This window comes from Leguminivora glycinivorella, chromosome 9 (genome assembly GCF_023078275.1).
Source record: "Leguminivora glycinivorella isolate SPB_JAAS2020 chromosome 9, LegGlyc_1.1, whole genome shotgun sequence".
Lineage (NCBI taxonomy): Eukaryota > Metazoa > Arthropoda > Insecta > Lepidoptera > Tortricidae > Leguminivora > Leguminivora glycinivorella.
In genome coordinates, this window is record NC_062979.1 from 23,542,433 (window position 1) to 23,564,698 (window position 22,266).

At 40.2% G+C, this 22,266-nt stretch overlaps 1 protein-coding gene across 1 annotated transcript; it reads left to right on the forward strand.

Moving 5' to 3' along the window:
* Window positions 1-8,305: 8,305 nt before the first annotated feature.
* Window positions 8,306-20,188, forward strand: LOC125229591. The gene is made up of 8 exons (XM_048134466.1): window positions 8,306-8,402; window positions 10,113-10,234; window positions 12,058-12,238; window positions 12,987-13,149; window positions 18,116-18,219; window positions 18,637-18,738; window positions 19,040-19,201; window positions 19,292-20,188. The coding sequence occupies exons 1-8, from the start codon at window positions 8,379-8,381 to the stop codon at window positions 20,069-20,071; spliced, it is 1,638 nt and encodes a 545-aa protein (XP_047990423.1). The 5' UTR covers window positions 8,306-8,378; the 3' UTR covers window positions 20,072-20,188.
* Window positions 20,189-22,266: the final 2,078 nt, after the last annotated feature.

The following is a 22,266-nucleotide window of genomic DNA, read 5'->3' on the forward strand; positions in this document are numbered from 1 at the left end:
CCGGTGTCCGGGGTCCGGTAACTGCGTCCGGACTCTGATTAAACTGTTCTCCTTTATAGCATATTCATACGTTTGGAGGTCCGCGCCGATGGATAGATATACTTGTTAATTACTCGACGACTTTCCTCCATGGAAAATAACCTTTTAACACTTTCGAAACCGGGCTCTACGCGGCGCTACGACATTTTCGCTACATACGGGGAAACCCATGTAATCGGCTACGCTTCTACGAGCGGTGTGCCCGACAGTCGGGTTCTTGGTAGCGAAAGTGTTGCGTTTACACCCACAGACAGACATAAATAAATGAATAACACAAATCCATACTAATATTATATAGCCGTTTCATTGTCCGTCTTTCACGGCAAAACGGAGCGACGAATTGACGTGATTTTTTTAAGTGGAGATAATAGTTGAAGGGATGGAGAGTGGCTACTTTTTGTCTCTTTCTAACGCGAGCGAAGCCGTGGCAAAAGCTAGTCTATTATAACTATAGAACATTGCTTAGCACCATGTGTAGAACCAAACGTTTGTATCAAATGCACACAATGCTCTTAACTTTTTATCAGGCGTGTTATAACCTATGAAATTCTTCGCAGAGATTCAAACTTTTCATATTCCTGCTTTTCCTAAGTTCCTCTGTAAACTTAACTAATGGCCTTTCACAAAGGAACCCTTCCTCAATCCAAATATTCCCTCTTCACTAAAATCTCAACGGTTTTAGGAGCCCATAACTCGTGTTTCGGATTCCGAGCAAAAAGGACACGGTTGATTGGGGCCTTGCCTTACCGCTGGTTACAACCAGTATAAACCTGAACTATGATTCCTTATAGATTCTTCGAACTAAGGGATCATTTTAGAGTAGTATTCTCCTTTTGAATCGTGTGAGATAGTGGGAATAGTAGTTATACGATTAGGTTCAGTCTAATGGGAAAAGGGTAGAACAATTTAACATTTTGCTCCGGATTTCTATTAGATATTTACAACGCTCTGTTAATCTGTTTAGTTCTGTAAGTTGGTAGTAATTTGGGTTAATTCTTTAACCGCGGGTCCTACTAGATTTATTTTAGTTTTAGTTTTATTAATTTTAATTTAATTTAGTTAATTTATTATGTTAATATTAGTAATAATCTATGGAATGTATTTCCGGTAATAAATAATTTTCATTTCATTTCATTTCATTTAACAAATCACGTGTACGAATTGAAGTTGTATCGATTTCGATTTTTTCAATTAACATTTCTATTCTAGTAACATTTGTAGTTTTGAATATAATTTACGATACTACCATATCGGTTGAGAAATCGGTCTGCCTAATAGAGTCTTCTAAAGAATCTAAATAATACATTTCGAACAATCTAGCTATTGCTAAAAGCAAATTTGAAAAAAAACTGGCCAAGGGCGTGTCGGGTCACGCTCAATGTAGGGTTCCATAGTTTCCCGTATTTTTCTCAAAAACTATTCAACTTATCAAGTTCAAAATCATTTTCCTAGAAAGTCTTTATAAAGTTCTAATTTTGTGATTTTTTTCATATTTTTTAAACTTAATGGTGCAAAAGTTAGAGGGGGGGACACATTTTTTTAAACTTTTGGAGGGATTATTTCCGAAAATATTTACAATATCAAAAAATCATTTTCGGAAACCCCTATTCATTTTTAAATACCTATCCAACAATATATTAAACGTTAGGATTGGAAGGAAAAAACCCTACTCTAATAAAACATTTTTTTCTACTTTTTATTTTACCACTTTGTAATGTACATATTGCTACCAAATTTCAGCCTTCTAGTGCTAACGGTCAGTGAGATTATCCGTGGACGGAATACGGACGGACAGACATGGCTAATAAACTATAAGGGTTCCTAGTTGACTACGGAACCCTAAAAAAGTAGGGCTTACAGGCCAATTATCTTCATACACGTGCCTTCCTAAAACTTGACGTTGGCGGAATCGACGAGCCATGCCATGACACTATAAAAATATTGAAAATGTAGGGCGAAAGTTCATTTTTAATTTCGCGCCTTTTTTGCTTGCTTGCTTGCTTGACCGTCACAATATAATATCTACAGTAAACTGTACAAAAGCCTTTGGCCCTTTTCTGACCCTTTACCTTGATTACTTATTCCAAATTAAGGGTATAATAATGAAAATGAAATGAAATGAAATGAAATATTTATTTTTTCAAGTAGGCATATTACAATGCGCATATGAACGTCAAATAAAGCTACGCCGGCTCTAACCCTACGCCTCAGCCTCGAGAAGATTTCAGTCCCCCCTCAGTTGGGAGGGGGGTATCCACTATGGGACCGGCAAGAAACTTACCCAACCCCATACCTACCCAAACTTACCCAACAATGGGTCCGGTTCTGAACAAACCCTTCTCAGACAAACACTGCAAATCTTAAATACCCCTAATCTTATACTTCTTATACCGTCATTAGGGGAGAGTGGAGACCGAGGAATCCTTATAATTGCGGCAGGTGCAGGACGCAATTACCCCACTCTCCCCTGGGGAAGGAAACAATTTGACTCAAAGGGAAAGATGTCACATGTTATCCTTTAGATGATGGAAAAGTTAGATGCGCTTCTAAATTCGGTCGTTTTCGTCCGTTTTGAGATTATTTGAGAGTTTCAGAACCGTTTAAAGACTAATAATAATAACGCCGTGTACAACTTCGTTCATTTATTTCACTGATCAAAGCATATTTCCGACTGTGTCATGTAATGTAATGTACTATAAGGGCCACTTGTACCACCGCACCCGCTTAACTCAAGGTTAGTGGGCTGTCAAAAAATTCCATATAAAATGGAGGGTTTACCTTGGGTTAACCCTCCATTTTCGGTGGTGCAAGTTGCCCGAAAGGGGGCAAAGCGGTCGGGGGGTTTTTTCAAAATTTTCATTTTGTGGTTATCTTTCAGATGGAACATGGTCAGTTATTGTTGATCTGATTAAAACCAATTTTTCAACCAAGAACATATTTTTTTTTGCATTCGTATTTTTTTGAAAGAACAGGCCCCGTAGCCGAATGGCATATCTCCGACGCCAAACGAAAGCGATACGCCGCTGGCTCTGGGTGGCTAGCCGAATGGCACAATCGCTCACGAAACGCTCACGAAACGAAGCGCTAGTAGATATCTATCTCTATCGCGCTTGCGTATTGGCGCGACAGAGCCAGCGGCGTATCGCTTTCGTTTGGCGTCGGAGAAATGCCATTCGGCTACGGGGCCTGTCGCGCCAATACGCAAGCGCGATAGAGATAGATATCTACTAGCGCTTCGTTTCGTGAACGTTTCGTGAGCGATTGTGCCATTCGGCTAGCCACCCTGAACAGCTAACTTGGGTGAATAGGGATAGCTGGGGTGAAAAGCAATTTAACAAACCGATGAACGTGATTGAACTAAGAATAAACACGCTTAAAATTTAATGTGCCTTCAGTGCCTTGTCTAATTATTTAGTTGATCGTTCCTCGCACAATCTACTCGCAAAGCGGTATTAGCTGCCTCACTTCCGCTGTGCCCCTGTGGCCTATTTGCTGAATAAATTATTTTGATTTTTGATTTTTTTGATTCTTTGTGAGACATCGCGGCTGAACTAGCGTAAGGCGTGAGACACAGCTCGTAAGATCGCAACCCTAATAGGTGCATATAGGCAAAGATTATGGATATAGAGGTATATACTATATCCAATAATCTTTGGTTGCATGCATCATGATCACGGAAAACTGACGAAAGCGGGTGGATGTCAAAGTTGCGTAGACAGCGAGCGATGTACTCTCCTTCGCGTGCGTCGGCTGCATTCACTTTCAGCGTTACCACTGGTCGCATTTACACTCGATGGTCTGTCCAAACCACAGACCAACCCCTATAGACATCCATTACAAGACGACTCGCGGTCGCCAGCCTTCCTAGTATTTGTTGCACTGATATAAGCGCGGGCGCTCGCCGTGCCCGATCAGTATCGACCAAGTAACAGACCCGAAAGTAGTGCGTGTTTTTCGCACTAAAAAATTGGAAAAGGGTATTTTGATGCCTTAAAGATGTCCACCTGTAGTGTGAAATGGTGTGGAAAGGTAACAAGAAGCTCAAATTTAAAAACAGACGGCATTACATTCCACAAATAAGTCATATTTATAATTTATTCATAGCCGGCATAGGTCAACTTACATTGGCCACTTACGCGTCAGTAGAGGGACAGTCATACTTCTGTCCCTTTTCATCTGGCGCGACTGCCCGCCGTCCTTGAAACGGCCAATCACAGCGCGCTTAACACATTCCCCGCCCGCTCCTCGCACCCCAAACACTGGTGACTCGTATCGCGAACAAAATATACAAGATTTCTACTCTATAGGAGGTTCTATGTGGTCCAAACAGACTACACTTACAGTGTCACTACGTTTGTTCAATTCTGACTTCACCGGTTTTTTTAACCCCCGACGCAAAAACAACGGGGTGTTATAAGTTTGACGTGTCTGTATGTCTGTCTGTCTGTTTGTCTGTCTATCTGTCCGTCTGTCTGTGTGTGTGTCTGTCTGTGGCATCGTAGCTCCCGAACGGACGAACCGATTTGGATTGTTTTTTGTCTGAAAGCTGAGTAAGTCGGGTGTTTTTAGCCATGTTTTCATGAAAATCGGTCCACTAGGTCGCGGTCGGGGGTTTTTTTCAAAATTTTTAATTTTGTGGTTAGGTTATACACAAACAAATCACTGGATTCCATACATTTGATAGTTTGAAGCCATCAAATTTTTATATTTGTGAATCTCAATGGCTTCTCTTACAAATCTCAAAATCAAAAAGGTATATCACGGTCTATATCCCGGTCAATGTGTCTAGTCTAAAATAACCGTAATTCATTCAAAACTCTTATCTCAATGAACTATATTAAAAAGTCCATCAATAGGTAGGTACTAAATAATAAATAAATAAATATTGTAAAGACATCCTTACACAGATTGACTGAGCCCCACGGTAAGCTCAAGAAGGCTTGTGCTTACCGTGCTTAAAGCCCTCAAATACGTCCCATTTCCACTTAGCCAGCTTATGCACTAAAGTCTAGCGTACCTAACACACACCTGGAAACTAGCTAGTACACAGTAAACCGTCCTAGACTAGTTCATTAGCGCCGATTCATGTTACAGTTCAGTTAATCCGCGCTAAGACCTAGGAAGTACCTACTTTTGTACTATATCTATGAGGGTCCTAAAATTATAGTTCTACCAAGAACGATTTAACAGACTGACAAAAGTGACAAAATTCATACATAACGCGTATCCCTAAAATGCATGGGCTTTTTAGGCTTAAAACTAGGTGGCGCTGTGTCGCAGCCTGAAAGTGTCGAAAATCGTTATTTTCCCCTAATATTTTTACGTGTTTTTATTTTTTTAACACTTTCGAAACCGGGCTCTACGCGGCGCTACGACATTTTCGCTACATACGGGGAAACCCATGTAATCGGCTACGCTTCTACGAGCGGTGTACCCGACAGTCGGGTTCTTGGTAGCGAAAGTGTTAACACCCGACGCAAAAACGACGGGGTGTTATAAGTTTGACGTGTCTGTCTGTCTGTCTGTCTGTCTGTCTGTCTGTCTGTCTGTCTGTCTGTCTGTCTGTCTGTCTGTGTGTGTCTGTCTGTGGCATCGTAGCTCACGAACGGATGAATCGATTTCGATTTAGTTTTTTTTTGTTTGAGAGCTGAGTTAGTCGGGGGTGTTCTTAGCCATGTTTCATGAAAATCGGTCCACTATGTCACAGTATAAAGATAAATCAGTAGTTAATCTCCGGCAGCGGCGACGCGGTCGTTACTACTGCGCAAGGTCACGCAGGGTTGTACCTGTGCTACTGTCCTACTCGTAGTAACTGTGTATGGCGCTATGCTAGTACCAACGCTCTTTCTACCTTTTTATCTAATAAAGATTCAAGTACGTGTTTGTTTCTTAAATACTGACGAAATCGTATTTACATAAAATGTTTGAATAGATGTTTGCACAATATTTAAGTAGGTACCAAACTTTCGAGCTAGATAGATCGCAGCATCTACCTAAATGTCGTTACAGATAAATCCTTATTGATTTTAATGTGTCATTCTAGCTTTAAACCTCACTTTTACGCCATTTATGTAAGCAATAATGTACCTAACACTGCAAAAATATAACAACCACTTACTTTTCTGGGTGTCTAGGAATTCTAAAGAACATTCTGACATTTCCGCATTTTGAGAACTGTTCTCCATACACCCATAAACACTACAGTAACGAAAATATGTCTTCGGTGCTGACGTCATTTTCTCACAAACTCAACTCGTCAACACAGCGCGCGAACGCGGCCCCGACTGTCCAGCCCAATACTTACCAGTTTCGCATGTATTCGGAGTGCATATGGAGAGTTAGTTTTCGACACACCGCGCGGAGTGAAGTTTGTTAGAAGAGTTATTACTGCTTTATACTGTGACTATGTCGCGGTCGGGGGTTTTTCAAAATTTTAATTTTGTGGTTAGGTTATTTATAAGAAGTAAGAACAAATGACATATTTATTTATTTTAATATCATGATATCACGATAATACACATTTTGAAAAAAAAACAGTAGGCATCATAAGTATAGTTCTAATAGTATTTAATAGGTGGCGCTAAAAATTGAGGTACTACGATTCTTAGTATGAAGATTGTAAATCCTATATTAAATAATAAATGAATAAATAATAAAATAAATATTATAGGACATTCTTACACAGATTGACTGAGGCCCACGGTAAGCTCAAGAAGGCTTGTGTTGTGGGTACTCAAACAACGATGTATATAATATATACATACTTATATACATAGAAAACATCCATGACTCAGGAACAAATATATGTGCTCATCACACAAATAAATGCCCTTACCGGGATTCGAACCCGGGACCGCGGCGTAGCAGGCAGGGTCACTACCGACTGCGCCAGACCGGTCGTCAAATAATCCTTGCTAAGACTAAACTAGATCGAATTTACTCTCGAAAATTCCCTCATAAGTTTTTTTTTATAGTACACTATTGACTACTGCGTCTCTATTATCAGTTGTCTCTGACAACTTTGAAACTGCTAGAAGCGTTTATCGTCCTTATCTTTCCAAAGCAGTAAGAAAAGGATAGACAATACGAGTAGGGTGTGCGTGCAACTGACATGTCTTATCTGTTGATACTTGATATGAGATACCCATACCCCATGTGTATGACCTCGCGAGGCCCAGTGGCCTATTTTTAGGACAAAATTATACAGATAGATAATATGAGACATAATTCAGGGTTTCGGTCAAAATTAGACCTTATGAGAAAGTTTTGAGATTTAAAATGAATACCTAATCTTAAGTTAGTTCTGGCACAGTATCAGTATAATAAAGAGTAATATCAAACAGTATGGCCATTCCCGCTCCCCGCAGAAAGTGCCGCCCACCCGCTCTCGGTTACCTTACAGTTACCGCCTGTCAAAAATTACTGTGGTACCTACATGCCACATCACACCAAAGAGCTTTTCGTAGCGTTTTTTAAAACTAGGTATACGTCGGTAACAAACAAGCATACGGTCAACCTGATGGAAAGCGGGACACCGTAACCTATGGACGCCTGCAACTCAAGGAGTGTCACATGCGCGTTGCCAACCCATTAGTAACTTGTACCCTATCTTTTGCTGTGTTAAGTACACAGCCAAAAGAGCATTTATTTTTTTGATGTGATATTTTTGAAAAAAGTTACCTATACTAAAATCACTAGCTTTTTCAATCCTAGTAGTTACAAAAATTGTCACATACGATTTTTTCTTATCTTGTTACCATTTTCCGTACATGTTTTATGGGGTAACAAAAGAGGAAAGTAACAAAAGTTTATGGAAATTCTGGGACACTTTTTATCTCCCACTGAAATCTCAGTCTACTCAGAATCACAAGGACTTTCAATCAAAAGTCCTTGTGATTCTGAGTAGGTACAATTGGCTCGAAATTCCCTACAGAAATCAAAATAAAAAAATGGCAAAAAAAATAAATGCTCAAAAGGAGTGCACAAGTTCCAAGGAGGTAGCAGGTATACCTGAAATCCATAATTACAAATATAAACATAACTTTGTCCATAAGTATCACACAATGAAAAGAAATAATAAGAACGGCTACCCAAGTACCCACACTACCCTACCCACAGTCCCAAACTATCTATTCTACGTATACAGAGATAATGATACACATGATAGGACGGCCCTAAATAGTCCACCTATCTCGTTTTATCGAGCGTTGCGTCTCACTCGCACAATGCCCTCTCGCTCGATACGATACGCCAGTGTCAATTTTGTCGTCGATGTGATACTACGTTTGTCGACCGGCGTTAAAATATTTTATCGTTTTGTTCTATAAAAGTACTAAATCATGAATAGATCAGTGAAGGACGAGGTAAGTCGATTTAATGCATTATTTTCTAACTATACGCTTAATTTTATCTAGTACGCATTAGATAAGAATATTGCATGTAGAAAACAAAGTTATATTTGCGCGCGGATAAATATGGAACTAGCGGATTTCATATAACTTGCGTAACAAATGTTAGCGCGCAGCGCTTTCGCGGACGTACGATGTAAAATTGTTAAAGAGTTCACGTGGTGTATTCGCTATACTTACTAAAATCGCGCGAGTCGAATGTTAAACTATCCAGCGTAGCTTAACCTCCAGATCCTTATAAACGTTCGTACAAAGAATAAGCCTTTATACTGGATAATAAAATATTCGACTCACAATCGCGCGGAGGAACAACGCTTTAGAACGCGCGTTCGGACAGCTGCAAAACGAATTATTTCACCGCGAGGGTTCCCTTTCCCGTCATTGTAAAATGAACCTTATCCTCTAAAGTTACAGTTATTTTTTATGTGTGATCAAATTGGAATATTATTACAATAGCGTCGTATTGAATGAAAGAACGCGAACGGTGTCCCCCTTTTGATGTGTTATCGCTATGTGCTGTCTCGTTCGTGCACGTGGCCTTTCGCGCTTGCTGTCTCGCTCGTTTTTTTAACGTAAACTTGATGTGTAGTCTAGACGAACGACTCCATAGTTGCTAACTGTAGGTATGTTTTGTTTAAAATTTTACTGTTTATTTTATTTATTCTGCAAACTCATTAATTTGTATAAGTACAATAATTACTAATATTTTAATCAAATAGTAGCGGATGAAAATACTGAAACAAAAAAAATATTATTGAGTATACAGGATGGAAAAAATAATGGGCTGTGTTATGGCTGTGTTGTACGATAGCGCAAATGTCATACTTAATTGTACAATTAATAGTGTTTGACAGATACGAACTTTGAACGCATACTGTGTATTCAGTCAAACTATTTTTAGTTACTATATTATATGTCAATTGTATACTTTTGTAAGTAAATTAGGTCGTTGGCGCCATGAAAAAGAACTGCAAGCTTTTATTAAACATTTGTAAAATAAAAATAACGATGGACCATTCCATTTAAGACCGGTACTTACCATAAATGGTTGTTTATTTCTCTCTCTCTCTCTCTCTCTCTCTCCTTCTATAGCGTGGGTCAAGCGCGGATCCAACTTCATGCCCAGGGGGAGGGGGGGTTGGGGGTCACGTGGTAAAAGCCCTGGCCCCGTAGCCGAATGGCATATCTCCGACGCCAAACGAAAGCGATACGCCGCTGGCTCTGTCGCGCCAATACGCAAGCGCGATAGAGATAGATATCTACTAGCGCTTCGTTTCGTGAGCGTTTTGTGAGCGATTGTGCCATTCGGCTAGCCACCCTGATTTGGTGGTCTATTTGAGCATTTCTGTTTTTGCCACTTTTATGAAATGTGATATTTTTGAAAAAAAAAAGCTACTCCAAATTACTATCTTTTTCAATCCTCGTAGTTAAAAAAATTGTCCCATACGATTTTTCTTATTTTATTACCATTCCGTGCATGTTGTATGGGGTAACAAAAGAGGAAAGTAACAAAAATGTATGGAAATTCTGGAACACTTTTTGTCTCCCAGTGAGACTGAAAGTACTCGTGATTCTAAGTACAATTGACCTAAACATCCCTAAAACAATAAAAAAAAATTGCCACATGGCGTCAATACTCTGCTGTTAATACTCTTTGATTTGCAGAATGAAGACATGGCCGGTCTGTCAGGATCGGAGCAGTCTCTCGTGGAAGACGAGGACTGGAGGATCAGCGGCGGCAGCATTTGGAACCATCAACAACGGGAGCGGGCAGGAAAGACACCCAAGTAAATACGAATATACGGTTTCCTATATAACACTTTAAGTTCTCGCGCTTTGTACACATATTTAAAGTCACACTGACACAGGTCGAACGCGATTAATTAACATTATTTTTACCTTTTTTTCCAACGTTATCCCCGACACCGAGCGACACTATTATCCCCGGATTGTGAGGGAGGCGATCGAAATTAAAAAATATCCTAAAAACTTTAACAGGGAAGACGGGTATAGATTATCGCCAACATGGGGACCAGTGATTCAAATGTTCAAACCAAAAGATCTATCTTCGGACCAGTGCGCGGATGTTGTGAGTGCTGTGTGTCGTGCGGTGGGAAATAAACAATAACTAAAAGCGGGTAGATTATATTTATTTGTCTACCCCGAACATTTATATAAATTAATATCGGGTAGTTTTGTGTTGTTTACATCTCCGGTGACACTTTGCTGGGACGTCAGTCTTCCGCGACCACGGCCAGTGCAACCTGGCCGAAACGTTGGGAAAAAAGGTAAAAATAATGTTAATTAATCGCGTTCGACCTGTGTGTGACTTTAAATATACGGTTTCCTTTAAACGGCCAAATTCTTTGCCATCATCATCATCCTCCTTGCGTTATCCCGGCATTTGCCACGGCTCATGGGAAACTGGGGTCTTTGAAAACTAATCCCAAGATTTGGCGTAGGCACTAGTTTTTACGAAACCAACTGCCATCTGATCTTCCAACCCGAAGGGTAAACTAGACCTTATTGGAATTAGTCCGGTTTCCTCACGATGTTTTCCGTCACCGAAAAGCGACTGGCAAATCTCAAATGACATTTCGCACATAAATTCCTAAAAACTCATTGGTGCGAGCTGGGGTTCGAACCCGCGACCGCTAGACTATCAGAGCTTGTTGAATTTTTTGCCATGTCTTGGTAAAATCCGACTAAGTTCTTGGCATACCTTACGTTATTATCAGGATACTTATAAACGATTTATTACGCGTGATTCTGGAATATTTTTATTGGGTCCGTGGAATTGTTTTAAGTTTTAGCTGGTCAAATTAATGAAGTAGCATCCAGAACCAGCTGTATTTAATACTGAAACTTTCTTACAACTATAACAACGTCTACAAGTTTCTAATAGGTCGGCAACGCGCATGTAACACCCCTTGAGTTGCAGGCTTCCATAGTGACCGCTTTCCATCAGGCGGGCCGTATACCTGTTTCCTGTTTGCCACCGTCGTAGTAAGAAATAAGTTTACAGTACTATTGCTGTCTCTTTCTCTCTTATTTCCACCATTCCACCTATTTGTGTTTGAAAGTCGGTTAAAAATCCAAAGACCGGTGAAGTTCATGTATAAGATATTGAGCAGTAGTAGCAGTTACAGTTACTGCTACTACTGCTGGAAGGAGGGCTCAGATGAGCTACTGTAGCTCATCTGAGCCCTTCTTCCATAAGCAATTTTATATCTGTTCCTCATACGGTCTTCCCAAACCTATTGACCCGGAATCAGCTTTACGGCTCAGCCACGACATTGGTCTAAGCGCGACAGCGGTGAGCGGCGATCATACATGGAGTGAAACACAGTGATGGGACTTTTCATTCGCACGTATGGCTGCCACTCACCGCTGTAGCGCCTAGACCAATGTCGTGGCTGGGCCTTTAGCCGATCAGAAACCGCTCAATAGTATGATCATGATTACACATGCGTTTAGCGACGACGACGCTGCATAATCGTCTTCATAACGAGCGGCCGGACAAGATGTCGCATCGACAAGTTTGGGAAAACCCTTATCCCCAACCTAATTGCTTGTTCAAAGTCGATCAACTGTCTTTTCGTCTTGTTAGACCTTCCAGGTGTCGCGCCACGACGTGCCAGCTGCAGCAGCTAGTGAAGTTTATGGAGAAGCATCCACAACTGGCTGTGTCTCATGCGAAGCCGTTCCAAGGGAGCGATGAGTTGTGGATGCAACTCGCTGAGCATATCAACCAGTTTGGGCCACCGAAGACTTACAAGCAATGTAAAACTGTGAGTCATCCCTCGTATTTTATGACCTTTAGCAGATTCTAACTCTCAGCATCCTAGAAGTTTAATAAGACCACCAGTTCAATATTATAGTTTGAATCTTGATTTTGACAAAATCAAGTTTAGCTGGCGTCCACCGGCTAGATCACTTGCCGTAGTATGTTACAAGTTTGATAACGTAGTGCGACGTTGCCAGTTGTAAGCGGTAGTCATGTCATGCGACGTTGTCAGCTGGTGGTGGTGAAGTTTATGAAGAAACATCCAGAACTAGCCGTGTAGTTGTGTCTCACGCCAAGCCGTTCTAAGGGAGCGACGAGCTGGCGATGCAACTTTACTGGCTGAGCATATCAACCAGTTTGGGCCACACAAGACCAACCAGCAGTGTTAAACTCTGAGTTATTCATCAATTCATCATATTTTGACAGATTCAACTTGACATCACTTTGAAAGTTTCAAAGGACCCGTTCTGTATTAACCCAGGTCTCCAGCAATCGCGGCTAACGTGCTGACCGCTACATCACCCCTACCACCCGTCGAAAATTTTCTATTATAAGTATGTTACCTCTGTAGTCTAGACGCCCTTGACCAACTCTAAGAATAAGAATAAAAATAATTTATTTGCTTTAAACAATACCAATTACACAGGTGTTAATCTAATCTATATCTCCTATAAAAATCCTTTTCAGGCTTCAACGTCTATTTCAGTTTATAATTTAGACCTTAAGTTATCTTGCCTCTTTTTTGTCCACAGACATGGCGAGACCTCCGAAAGCGCGCATTTGCACTGCAACGTAGCCGAAACAAAAAGGGCACGGGACGGAATCTGTACGGGATGGCGCCCAAGATCTTCAGCCTCCTCAGCCAGGATGGCATATCGCCTTCATACTCGTATGTGAAAGAGGAAGACGATGAAGGTAAGCCTATTATTTTAGACGTACTACTATCTTCATTCGGTATGTTTTGATTCTTTTATGTGGGTTTACTACTTGCACTATAGGTTTTGGATCGCTCCGTGAAAGTCAATGGGAAACTGTAGATAAAGTGAGCTCAAGAGTTTTATTGCCAAGGTCGTCAGTTTGGTTGAGGGAAAGTAGCGTCTATTTCAGACGATTTATGGTGCGATGTCCAAGAAACATCGATTTTGGTGGCTAAACAGATCTATGCGAGAGCGACATGCTTTGCCACATAGCTGACAAGGGAAGCTTTTACCCGACCGTGAAGTTTCGCTACGGTGCCTTCTTTCCCTTTTATCGTCTTTATCGGCCTTTATGGGTACGCCATTTGTCCCGACTCTAACCTAAGCTAGACTCATGCAGTAGTGACTAGGGATTGCAATCCGGATTATTCGGAGTTCGATCGCGCGCGCGGGATCCGGGAGGATCGTACAGGATAGGGTGCGGTTAAGCCTGTGCGCGCAATCGCACGCAATTGCGTGTTGTTGGTTTTTAAGGCTCACGTTCTTTCGCGCGTGATTGCGCGTCGAAGTTTTTGAAAACGGAAAAAGCGTGCGTGTAAAGGCTAATCATTCGCGATAGACCGCGTTATTATTGTTTATTATTCTTAATAGCATCGATTTATAAAGAGCAAGTAATTCAACCACTAATTATTTAGGCCACGAGCGTATGTCCGCCATCTTGCGCGCGCGAATGAACGTACGTGTAAAGACAACCTCAACCACACGGTTGCGCGCCCGCTCCAGCGCACGCAATCGCGCGTTCTTTCCCTTCTCCTCCCGCCATCTAATTTACACGCGCATTCTTTTACACGCGTTTGCTGTGTCACGCGCGATAGAGCGTCCGTGTAAAGGCGGCTAATAATTAAGTATTTAATATCTAATATCTGTAGCTGACTGTACTCCGTCAAACTAGTTTCTGTACTAACTTACTTCCCTGCACTAAAAAGAGCTCTCACAGACAAAACTCAAAGCAAAATGCACAAAGCATCTTCCACGCAGTTTGAGATTTTTCACATGACTTGGTGACAATTACGTGCGGTCCTTAACACTCTTGTGCACTGTGAAATAAAATTGAATTTCACTTGAGTGTAAGTTATTTGAAGTTGGTTGTATGTTGTACGCCATATAGCGATTGCGAACGGTGCGGTTTCAAAGCTCAACGAAGCAGTGAAGTGAGGGGGGCCTCGAATACCGAAATTGGCATATTGCTTACATATTTCTCTGACTTTGACACTAATTACGCCTTAATGTTTGCCTACTTTAATGTTCCTCTCATCTAATCTTAGCTGGAAGAGATCCCTTATAGGGATAAGTTCGCCTTTGTACCTCTGTTCCTGTAAACTGTATATAAATCTGTTGTACACAATAAAGTGATTACTACTACCTACTACTACTAATTGGAATAAAAGACGATTTTAGAAGGAGTCTACAACTCGCATTGTGAATGTATCCTCGTCAGTGCAAATGTTATTTTTATTATTAAAATTATTCGATGAGATGATGAAGTCGATGAGATTCTTACCGAGACTATCAAATTAATTGCCAACTTATCCTAGCCTGACTCTATAATTAATAAAATTTTAATCATCTTTTACAACTCATCAAGATTTTCGGAAGGCGTATTCGACTAAACGATCTAAGTGATTACTAAAATGCCGTTGTAATAGCATTTATTTTCATCTCAATAAGGTTTATTTGGCTCAATTTGTGCGTCAATAATAAAGTTGTGACATTTGCCGTTGGTACATGATAGGGCCATGTCATATCATGTGGGGTCTGACGGCTCAGCCACGACATTGGTCTAAGCGCGACAGCGGTGAGCGGCGGCCATACATTGGAGCGAGACACAGCGATGGGACTTTTCATTCACTCGTATGACTGCCGCTCGCCGCTGCCGCGCTTAGACCAATGTCGTGGCTGAGCCGTGATAGTGATATTTGAAGAGATGTCATATGCAGTCGGAAACAAATTGTATCGATATTGGTTTAACGGGGTTCATATAGAGAGATTAAAATAATATTTGTCATCACATTTGTGCTGAAGGACAATAAACTATTTTGTTCCCACGGGGGTTATGGGTTTAGTTTTCAAAGTGTAGTACGCATTCGTAAATTACTTCTGAAATTAATGTTTCACTACTTCAGAGTCTTCAGACTATGGAACTATATTTTTTTAAATCAGAATTCCCCTTCTAATAAAACTTTAGCTCCAGTACCGTACCATTATTGCCCATCTCTTTCAAAACATCCTGTATGCAGAATACACAAACAATTTTTACCATGTGAGTATAGCGGCCTATCGATCCCACAGTAATCCGCCACCCAAAATGGCGTCGCAACCATCCCACTCGCACGCTCGCTCGTACCACGCTAAAGACAGAGACAACCGCTGTTCGCTGTTCCGACTGTTATCCGGCGGAGGACAAGCTTCATATCCCAGTATTCCGAACGGTTTTAGGGAGAGAGCACGTCAAAATATCTCGTTCGATTTTCGAAATTTAAAACGCGTCGATCGTTCCATTTTTGAAAATTCATTTTACACGTTTTCGAACGTTACAATTGAGTGGTATATTTCCATAGACTTTATTTGTAAGCAGTTAAAGTTGTAAGTCGTCTGGCGTGGTAGACGCGTAGCGGGTAAAAATAAATGACTGATGTTGTGCGTTTACAATAGAAGAGCTTAAGTGAAGTAACACGTTACCCTAATTTAAACCTTATCTTGTGCAGTTAAAGTTGAAATTGGAATAGTATAGCGATTGAATACAGATGTGTACAGTCAAGTGCCAAAAATATGCATACACGACTTTATTGCTTCTACATTATGGTCGTGGATGCATAATTATTTTGGGCACGTTGTCCGCATGACTGCACTATTTTGTAGCATTAGTTCGTGCATGCTCTAACTTCTAATGAACGTTAAATAAGGGAGCCAACAACTAAAGAAACATATCACCAAAGACCCAACCAAAAACAAAGACCACACCAAATCATGTCAGAACCACGCGCCAAACGCAAGAAGCTAACATTGACGCTAAAAATCAAGAACGAAATCATAAACCGAGTAGACACCGGCGAAACCTACAGCCAACTCGCAAGAGAGTTCAACGTTGGCCGGTCCACCATCTACGATATCTACAAGAACCGACATAATATAGAAAGCGCTGCAAAGCACCCGTACAATTCAGGTTAGGAAATGCAACGGACCAAATTTTATAACCGGCTATTTCCGAAAAATAACCGATAACCGGTTATAAATCAGTTACGGTTATTTTCGACATAAAATGTTTTTTTTACACAAGACCCATCGTTGGCAAAACCTTGGGGAGGAAGTATTATTTGTAGACAAATAATCACGAAAATAAAGGTACAGGGTTACGTAATTGTAAGCATTTTGTCTTTTTTTTTAATAAAACATAATAAACGCGGTCTTTTGACTTTGACGCATTAAAATATTAATATCAAAATCGTGCACAAATATAGGAAGCATTGACATTATTTTCGTTATTTTAGGGTACGTAAAAATTTCATAAATGATTGATGAACATTTTATGATGATATAATGATGATATCACAGAAATAAGAGACAGGAATTTTGGTCATTAGATGATTCTTTTATTTCAGTTAAATAACTAGGTAGCCGAAAATAACCGTAACCGGTTATCCGAGTTTTCGATAAACGATTATGAAATTCCATCAAAATAACCGGTCATAATCGGTTATAACCGGTTTGCATTCCCTAATTCAGGTCGAAGAACGTTAAGGGCGGCAGTGAATCCGAAACTAGAAGAGAGACTGCACCAATGGTATCTGGACGAGAGGAACTTGTATTCGATGACGGGATCGTTGATAATGCTGAAGGCGAAAACGCTGCATAAGGAGATGACGGGGAAAGACGACTTTATGGCCAGCACGGGGTGGCTGGATCGGTTTAAGAAGAGGTGGGGGGTTGTGCTGGGGGGCAGTAAAGGTAATAGTACCTTCCATCATTTCAGCTGTTAATCGCCCACTGCTGAGCATAGGCCTTCCTTCGTGTACGCCACTTATCCCTTTCCTGGGCTAGTCTCATCCAGAGGTGCCCCGCAGTTTTTCGAATGTCGTCCACTCAACGGAGGCCAGGCGCTTCTTATATCCGAAAGCGGCTTCCAACTCCATACTGTCAACGTTTTGGTCCACCTGCCATCATCTGCCTGGCAACATGTCAATAGTACCTTTAAGCTACAGTTAAGAAATTGAGGACATAGTTAGCTCATGAATCTCATGATTAGGATTACACAGTTCTCTTTGTTGAATCTTATCTTAAATTGATTATAAATTCAGTACAATGAGCGTTTCCAATTGTAGAAAATCCATTCTGAAATTTTCCCACGAAAACTAAACTAAAAGCGATGAATTAACCCAGAATAGAAAAACCATCGTTATGTAGGCCATTTTTCTCATAGTTGTCCACCCCACTTATTTAATTTGGATTTTTTTATGTGGTTTTATTCAGAATCGCGAGCTCTTTCAATCCTAATAGGAGAAAACAAGTATCATGGAGGTTTTTTTCTGATTCCGTTACCATTTTTTCATACATTTTGCATGGCGGTAACGGAATGGGAGGTTTTTAATAATGTATCGAAATCTTGAGACATTTTTTATCTCCTATCAGGATCGAAAAACCTCGCGATTCTCAGTATGAATCGCGTAAAAATACCCCTGTTACAAAAACTTAAAAAAAAAATTGCCCATGTAGTTGTATTGTATACAAAATTTGTCGAAGAATGGTCTCTTTGCATCGGCTTATGAACAAAATAAATTCCATGTTATTAGTAGGAGCATATACTTCTACAATAAAGAAGCCTAAAGGCGATAAATAAAACTCTAAAATGTCTAAATTCTCAATGAAAATTAAATGAAAGGACTAAACATCATATCTTTTTATCGCAGGATCCGCCAGCTCCTCAAGGCAGGTGACTCCACCACCAGCACCAGAAGGTTTACCAGAACCTACAGGATCAACAGAGGACGCCACGGTTGAGAAGACTAAAGGGGTAACTAAAAAAAAAGTAAAAAAAAAACTAGCATAAAGCTTTTCCCTTATACGCGTCTTTGTGATAGTTCCTCAAAGGATCAGAACTGGTACAAATCTAAACCAAAATGAAAAATATTGAAATATTTAGTAACCCATACGCCATGCAAATATTGTGAAGAAACCTGTGAGCTATTTCACCAGAGGCATTAACAATAACATATCTGTGCCTATGTCTGGGTTGATAGGTAACAGTCAACATTTACTAGTTGAACAGGCAATGAACGGCGAAGTGTCACTGTCGGGCGACAATTTGTCACTATTACTAAAATAGGCCACTGTTCTCTCCAATTGTGTCTCTTCAAAACTTATTTTGCAACTGGAGCTTTACTGGAACAGTCATCGTCAGCTGATTTATCGTATTATTATGTTTTTCTAGGAACAACTCGTCATCAGGGTGACGGACAATAAGAACTCCAAACGAAACGTTTTCAACAGATTCACGATCAACGATGGTCACTTCGAAAATATCATCGTCAAGGTATTAGTTATTTAATCTTGCACTATACAATTATTTAGCGGTTTACTACAGGAATATTACTGTCTCAAAGATTAAATGAGAATTTTTCTCAATCAGCAATTTAGCATCTTCATATCTTGAAAGATTCTTTGCATCAATATTTTGTATAGGTATTGTACAAATTCTAACTAGTAATTTTTTACGCTTTTTTCCTTGACAGTTGCAATTTAGATTCTGACTGTTCTTCTGTAATTACTGTTTTAGTTTAGGCATCTGAGTTTTTTCTACATTGTGAAAATTAATGAATAAACTAAACCTCCAGGAAGAGAGGGAGGAAGGTGTATACCAACCGCAAGAACTGGAGATTGAACACACAGGACCTGAGGATATTGAGCCCGAAGATCAAGAAGAGATGTTCCCGCAGCCCGAAACTATCTTAGGGGGCATGGATGAAGTCATGGAAGAAAAGAATTCTGTGATCAGAGTAAGTTTTGGATAATTTTCCCCTATCGATAACACTTCATTGAAAAAGACAAGGTATCTTGGGAACTAATGAACTTTATTATCTTTTCAGGACCTCAACGATACTTTGCGAAAGTTCTTAGTAGAATACAAAACACGTAACGCTCTGATGCGTGAACGCATAGATCTAGAGAGGGCCCGTCTACAGTTTGACATGGAAGTTTACAGAAATAACCAAATGGAAAAACGAGTTATAGCAATTAATGCTGGAAATGCTGCTAATGTTGCAAATATCATGAATGCTACAAATGCTGCAAATGTCATGAACGCGAAAGCAGCTAATGTTATAAATAATACGAGTGCTACAAATGGCATTAATTCTAATTCAGCTGCAACTAATAACACCATAACTGTCGGTAATGTCGGCAATGGTAATAATGTAAAATTCATAACAGTCAATGCATCCAGTGCTGGAAATAGTATCAATGAAACTTCTAGGAATATTGTAAGTGTACCAAGTGTCGAAAATGTTACAAATATGACCACAGTCACGGCTACTAGTCCCAACACAGTCAGTACTAGTAAAGGTAGTCCAATGATCACAATAAACCCTACAAATACGGTAAACACTGGAAATGCAGCTAATAACAATCGCTCTTCTAACCCCGTCATGACTCTTAACCCTATCAACAATGGAAGCTCTCGAAACGCCGGAATCTCTGTTCAAGTAAAAAATAATAGTGACGAAGATGCTCCTGATGATAAGAATTCCCTAAATGATGCAAATGAGAATAACTCTACAAATACTAATACAGAAAGTACTGCAAAAATTGATGATAATGATGATGAAGCTAATGTCAATACAGAAGAGGCTATGGATGAAACGTGGTAGATTGGATTAGATTATAATAATAATTGATTATGAAAGCAAGGCTATTTGATAAGTTTTCTTCTGAATAATATGAATATTAGTAATTTTTAAAATGGTGAAAGACGTTTAATGAATTAATACAAACAAAACACAATAGGTAATTAAAAAATAGTAATTATAAATTAAATGTGTTTTATTTCTCTTAATGCAGGGTAAAAGTTTATTCCGTCCGTCTAAGCAAACACTGCATAGGTTTGAATGTAGGTTATATGTATGGTTATGGTACTTATGGTTATAACGTTATTCATCCGTGCGTTATCCCGGCATTTGCCACGGCTCATGGGAGCCTGGGGACCGCTTTGACAACTAACCCCAAAATTTGGCGAAGGCACTAGTTTTAACGAAAGCGACTGCCATCTGATTCGACCTTCCAACCCGAAGGGTAACTAGGCCTTATGGTGATTAGTCCGGTTTCCTCACGATGTTTTCCTTCACCGAAAAGCGACTGGCAAATCAAATGAAATTTCGCACATAAGTTCCGAAAAACTCATTAGTACGAGCCGGGGTTTGCACCCACGACCTCCGGATTGAAATTCGCACGTTCTTACCACTAGGCCACCAGTGCTCTGACGCTTTATAACGTTACTAGGTTTTTCCCGCGGCTTCGCTCGCATTAAATTTGAAACTTGCTCAATGCTCCATGCAAACTCCCCCCTCCATTTTAGGGAAGTAGGGGGCTGAAAAGAGACAAAAAGTAGCCCGATGTCACACTCCATCCCTTCAACTATCTCCATTAAAAAAAATCACGTCAATTCGTTGCTCCGTTTTGCCGTGAAAGACCGACAAACAAACAGACACACACACTTTCCCATTTATAATATTACGCAAACGTACAAACGCCTAAAGTCAAGTTAATGGTTCCGTTTTCGTAAGGTATCCATTCCAAAAATCTAGTTACACTGTCGAAAATTCCATTATTGATCAATAATTTTACCTTTCAATTAGCCCGTGCTGCCACGAACTATGACCGTGTACAAGCGTTGTTGCTAGTTGCGAACTACTAAGTCTAACTAGTAACTAGTTTATACGTCGTATGCATTAATGGGGCATTCGGGAGACTAGGAGCTGGTATATGCCTTTGATGCCTAGAAAGTTCTAGAAGATTATTTTTCAGAAAATATAAAAGCAAAGAGACACAATTTATTGGAGCAGCGACAGAGCTTAAGCCTATGGTTTATCTCGATTTGCTCTTTGTATGTCCGGATGTTCTCTACAAGTCGCATTCTCAACCGATCCCTACCGACGAAAGCGACTGCCATCTGACCTTCCAACCCGAAGGGTAACTAGGCCTTATTGGAATTAATCCGGTTTCCTCACGATGTGAATATGGAAAAAATCACACTTGGTCGCTTACGTTGGCATTTCTGTTTTGATGAATCATCAATACTACAGCCGGAAATCTACGGTCCTGATCCTAATCATGGATGATGCTCCTCGATACGGAGTGAAATATGTTCAGCAATTTGAGACTTAATTATTTTATATATATTTGTTTGACTTACTCGTGTTGTGGCTTACTCGTGGCCACCATAGCCCATGCGAAGTCGTGGCCTACGACGCGACGTAGCGAGCGCCCCCAGAAGGTGACTGTTGGCGTTGTGGTGACCCTTGGATGTTGGGTTACATAAGCTGGGAAATATAGATGTTACTTACCCATACCTTAGTTTTAATATACTTTTTCTCAAACATGCAATGAAATATTGTCTTTACGTTCCTTAAAATGGGCTGGGAAGTATCGCTTTTTGGGCGCAACAACTCGAGAGGACTGTAAAGGGATTTCATATTATTTTTTAGGCCTAGGCCTGCAAAGTAACTTTTTTTTATAAAATATTGTCCTTTAGAGCATTTTTTATTTATTTCATTGTATGTTTGAGAAAAGCACTATACATGCCTCGGCGTGAAAACGGATTATATACCCACTTGGCCGGAAATCCTCATTTTCCCGGCCCCTGATGTAATGTACTATTACACGTACTTGTGACGTAGGCGAGAGGCTGGCAACCTGTCACTGCAATGTCCCAGTTTCATTTTCTTTCAAGAGTGGCGTTGAAACTTGAGTAGTTTCATATGCTCTGCCTAACCCTTTATGGGATACAGGCGTGATTATATGTATGTATGTAATATACTTTCCATTGACTTTCCGGGCAAACAGCTTC

Excerpts from the sequence above, each read along its gene's own strand:
- LOC125229591 (XM_048134466.1), top strand. The coding sequence starts at position 8,379 with ATGAATAGATCAGTGAAGGACGAG. Across the intron at positions 13,150-18,115 it reads GAAAGAGGAAGACGATGAAG|GATCCGCCAGCTCCTCAAGG; the intron begins GTAAGCCTATTA and ends TTTTTATCGCAG. Across the intron at positions 19,202-19,291 it reads AAAAGAATTCTGTGATCAGA|GACCTCAACGATACTTTGCG; the intron begins GTAAGTTTTGGA and ends TTATCTTTTCAG.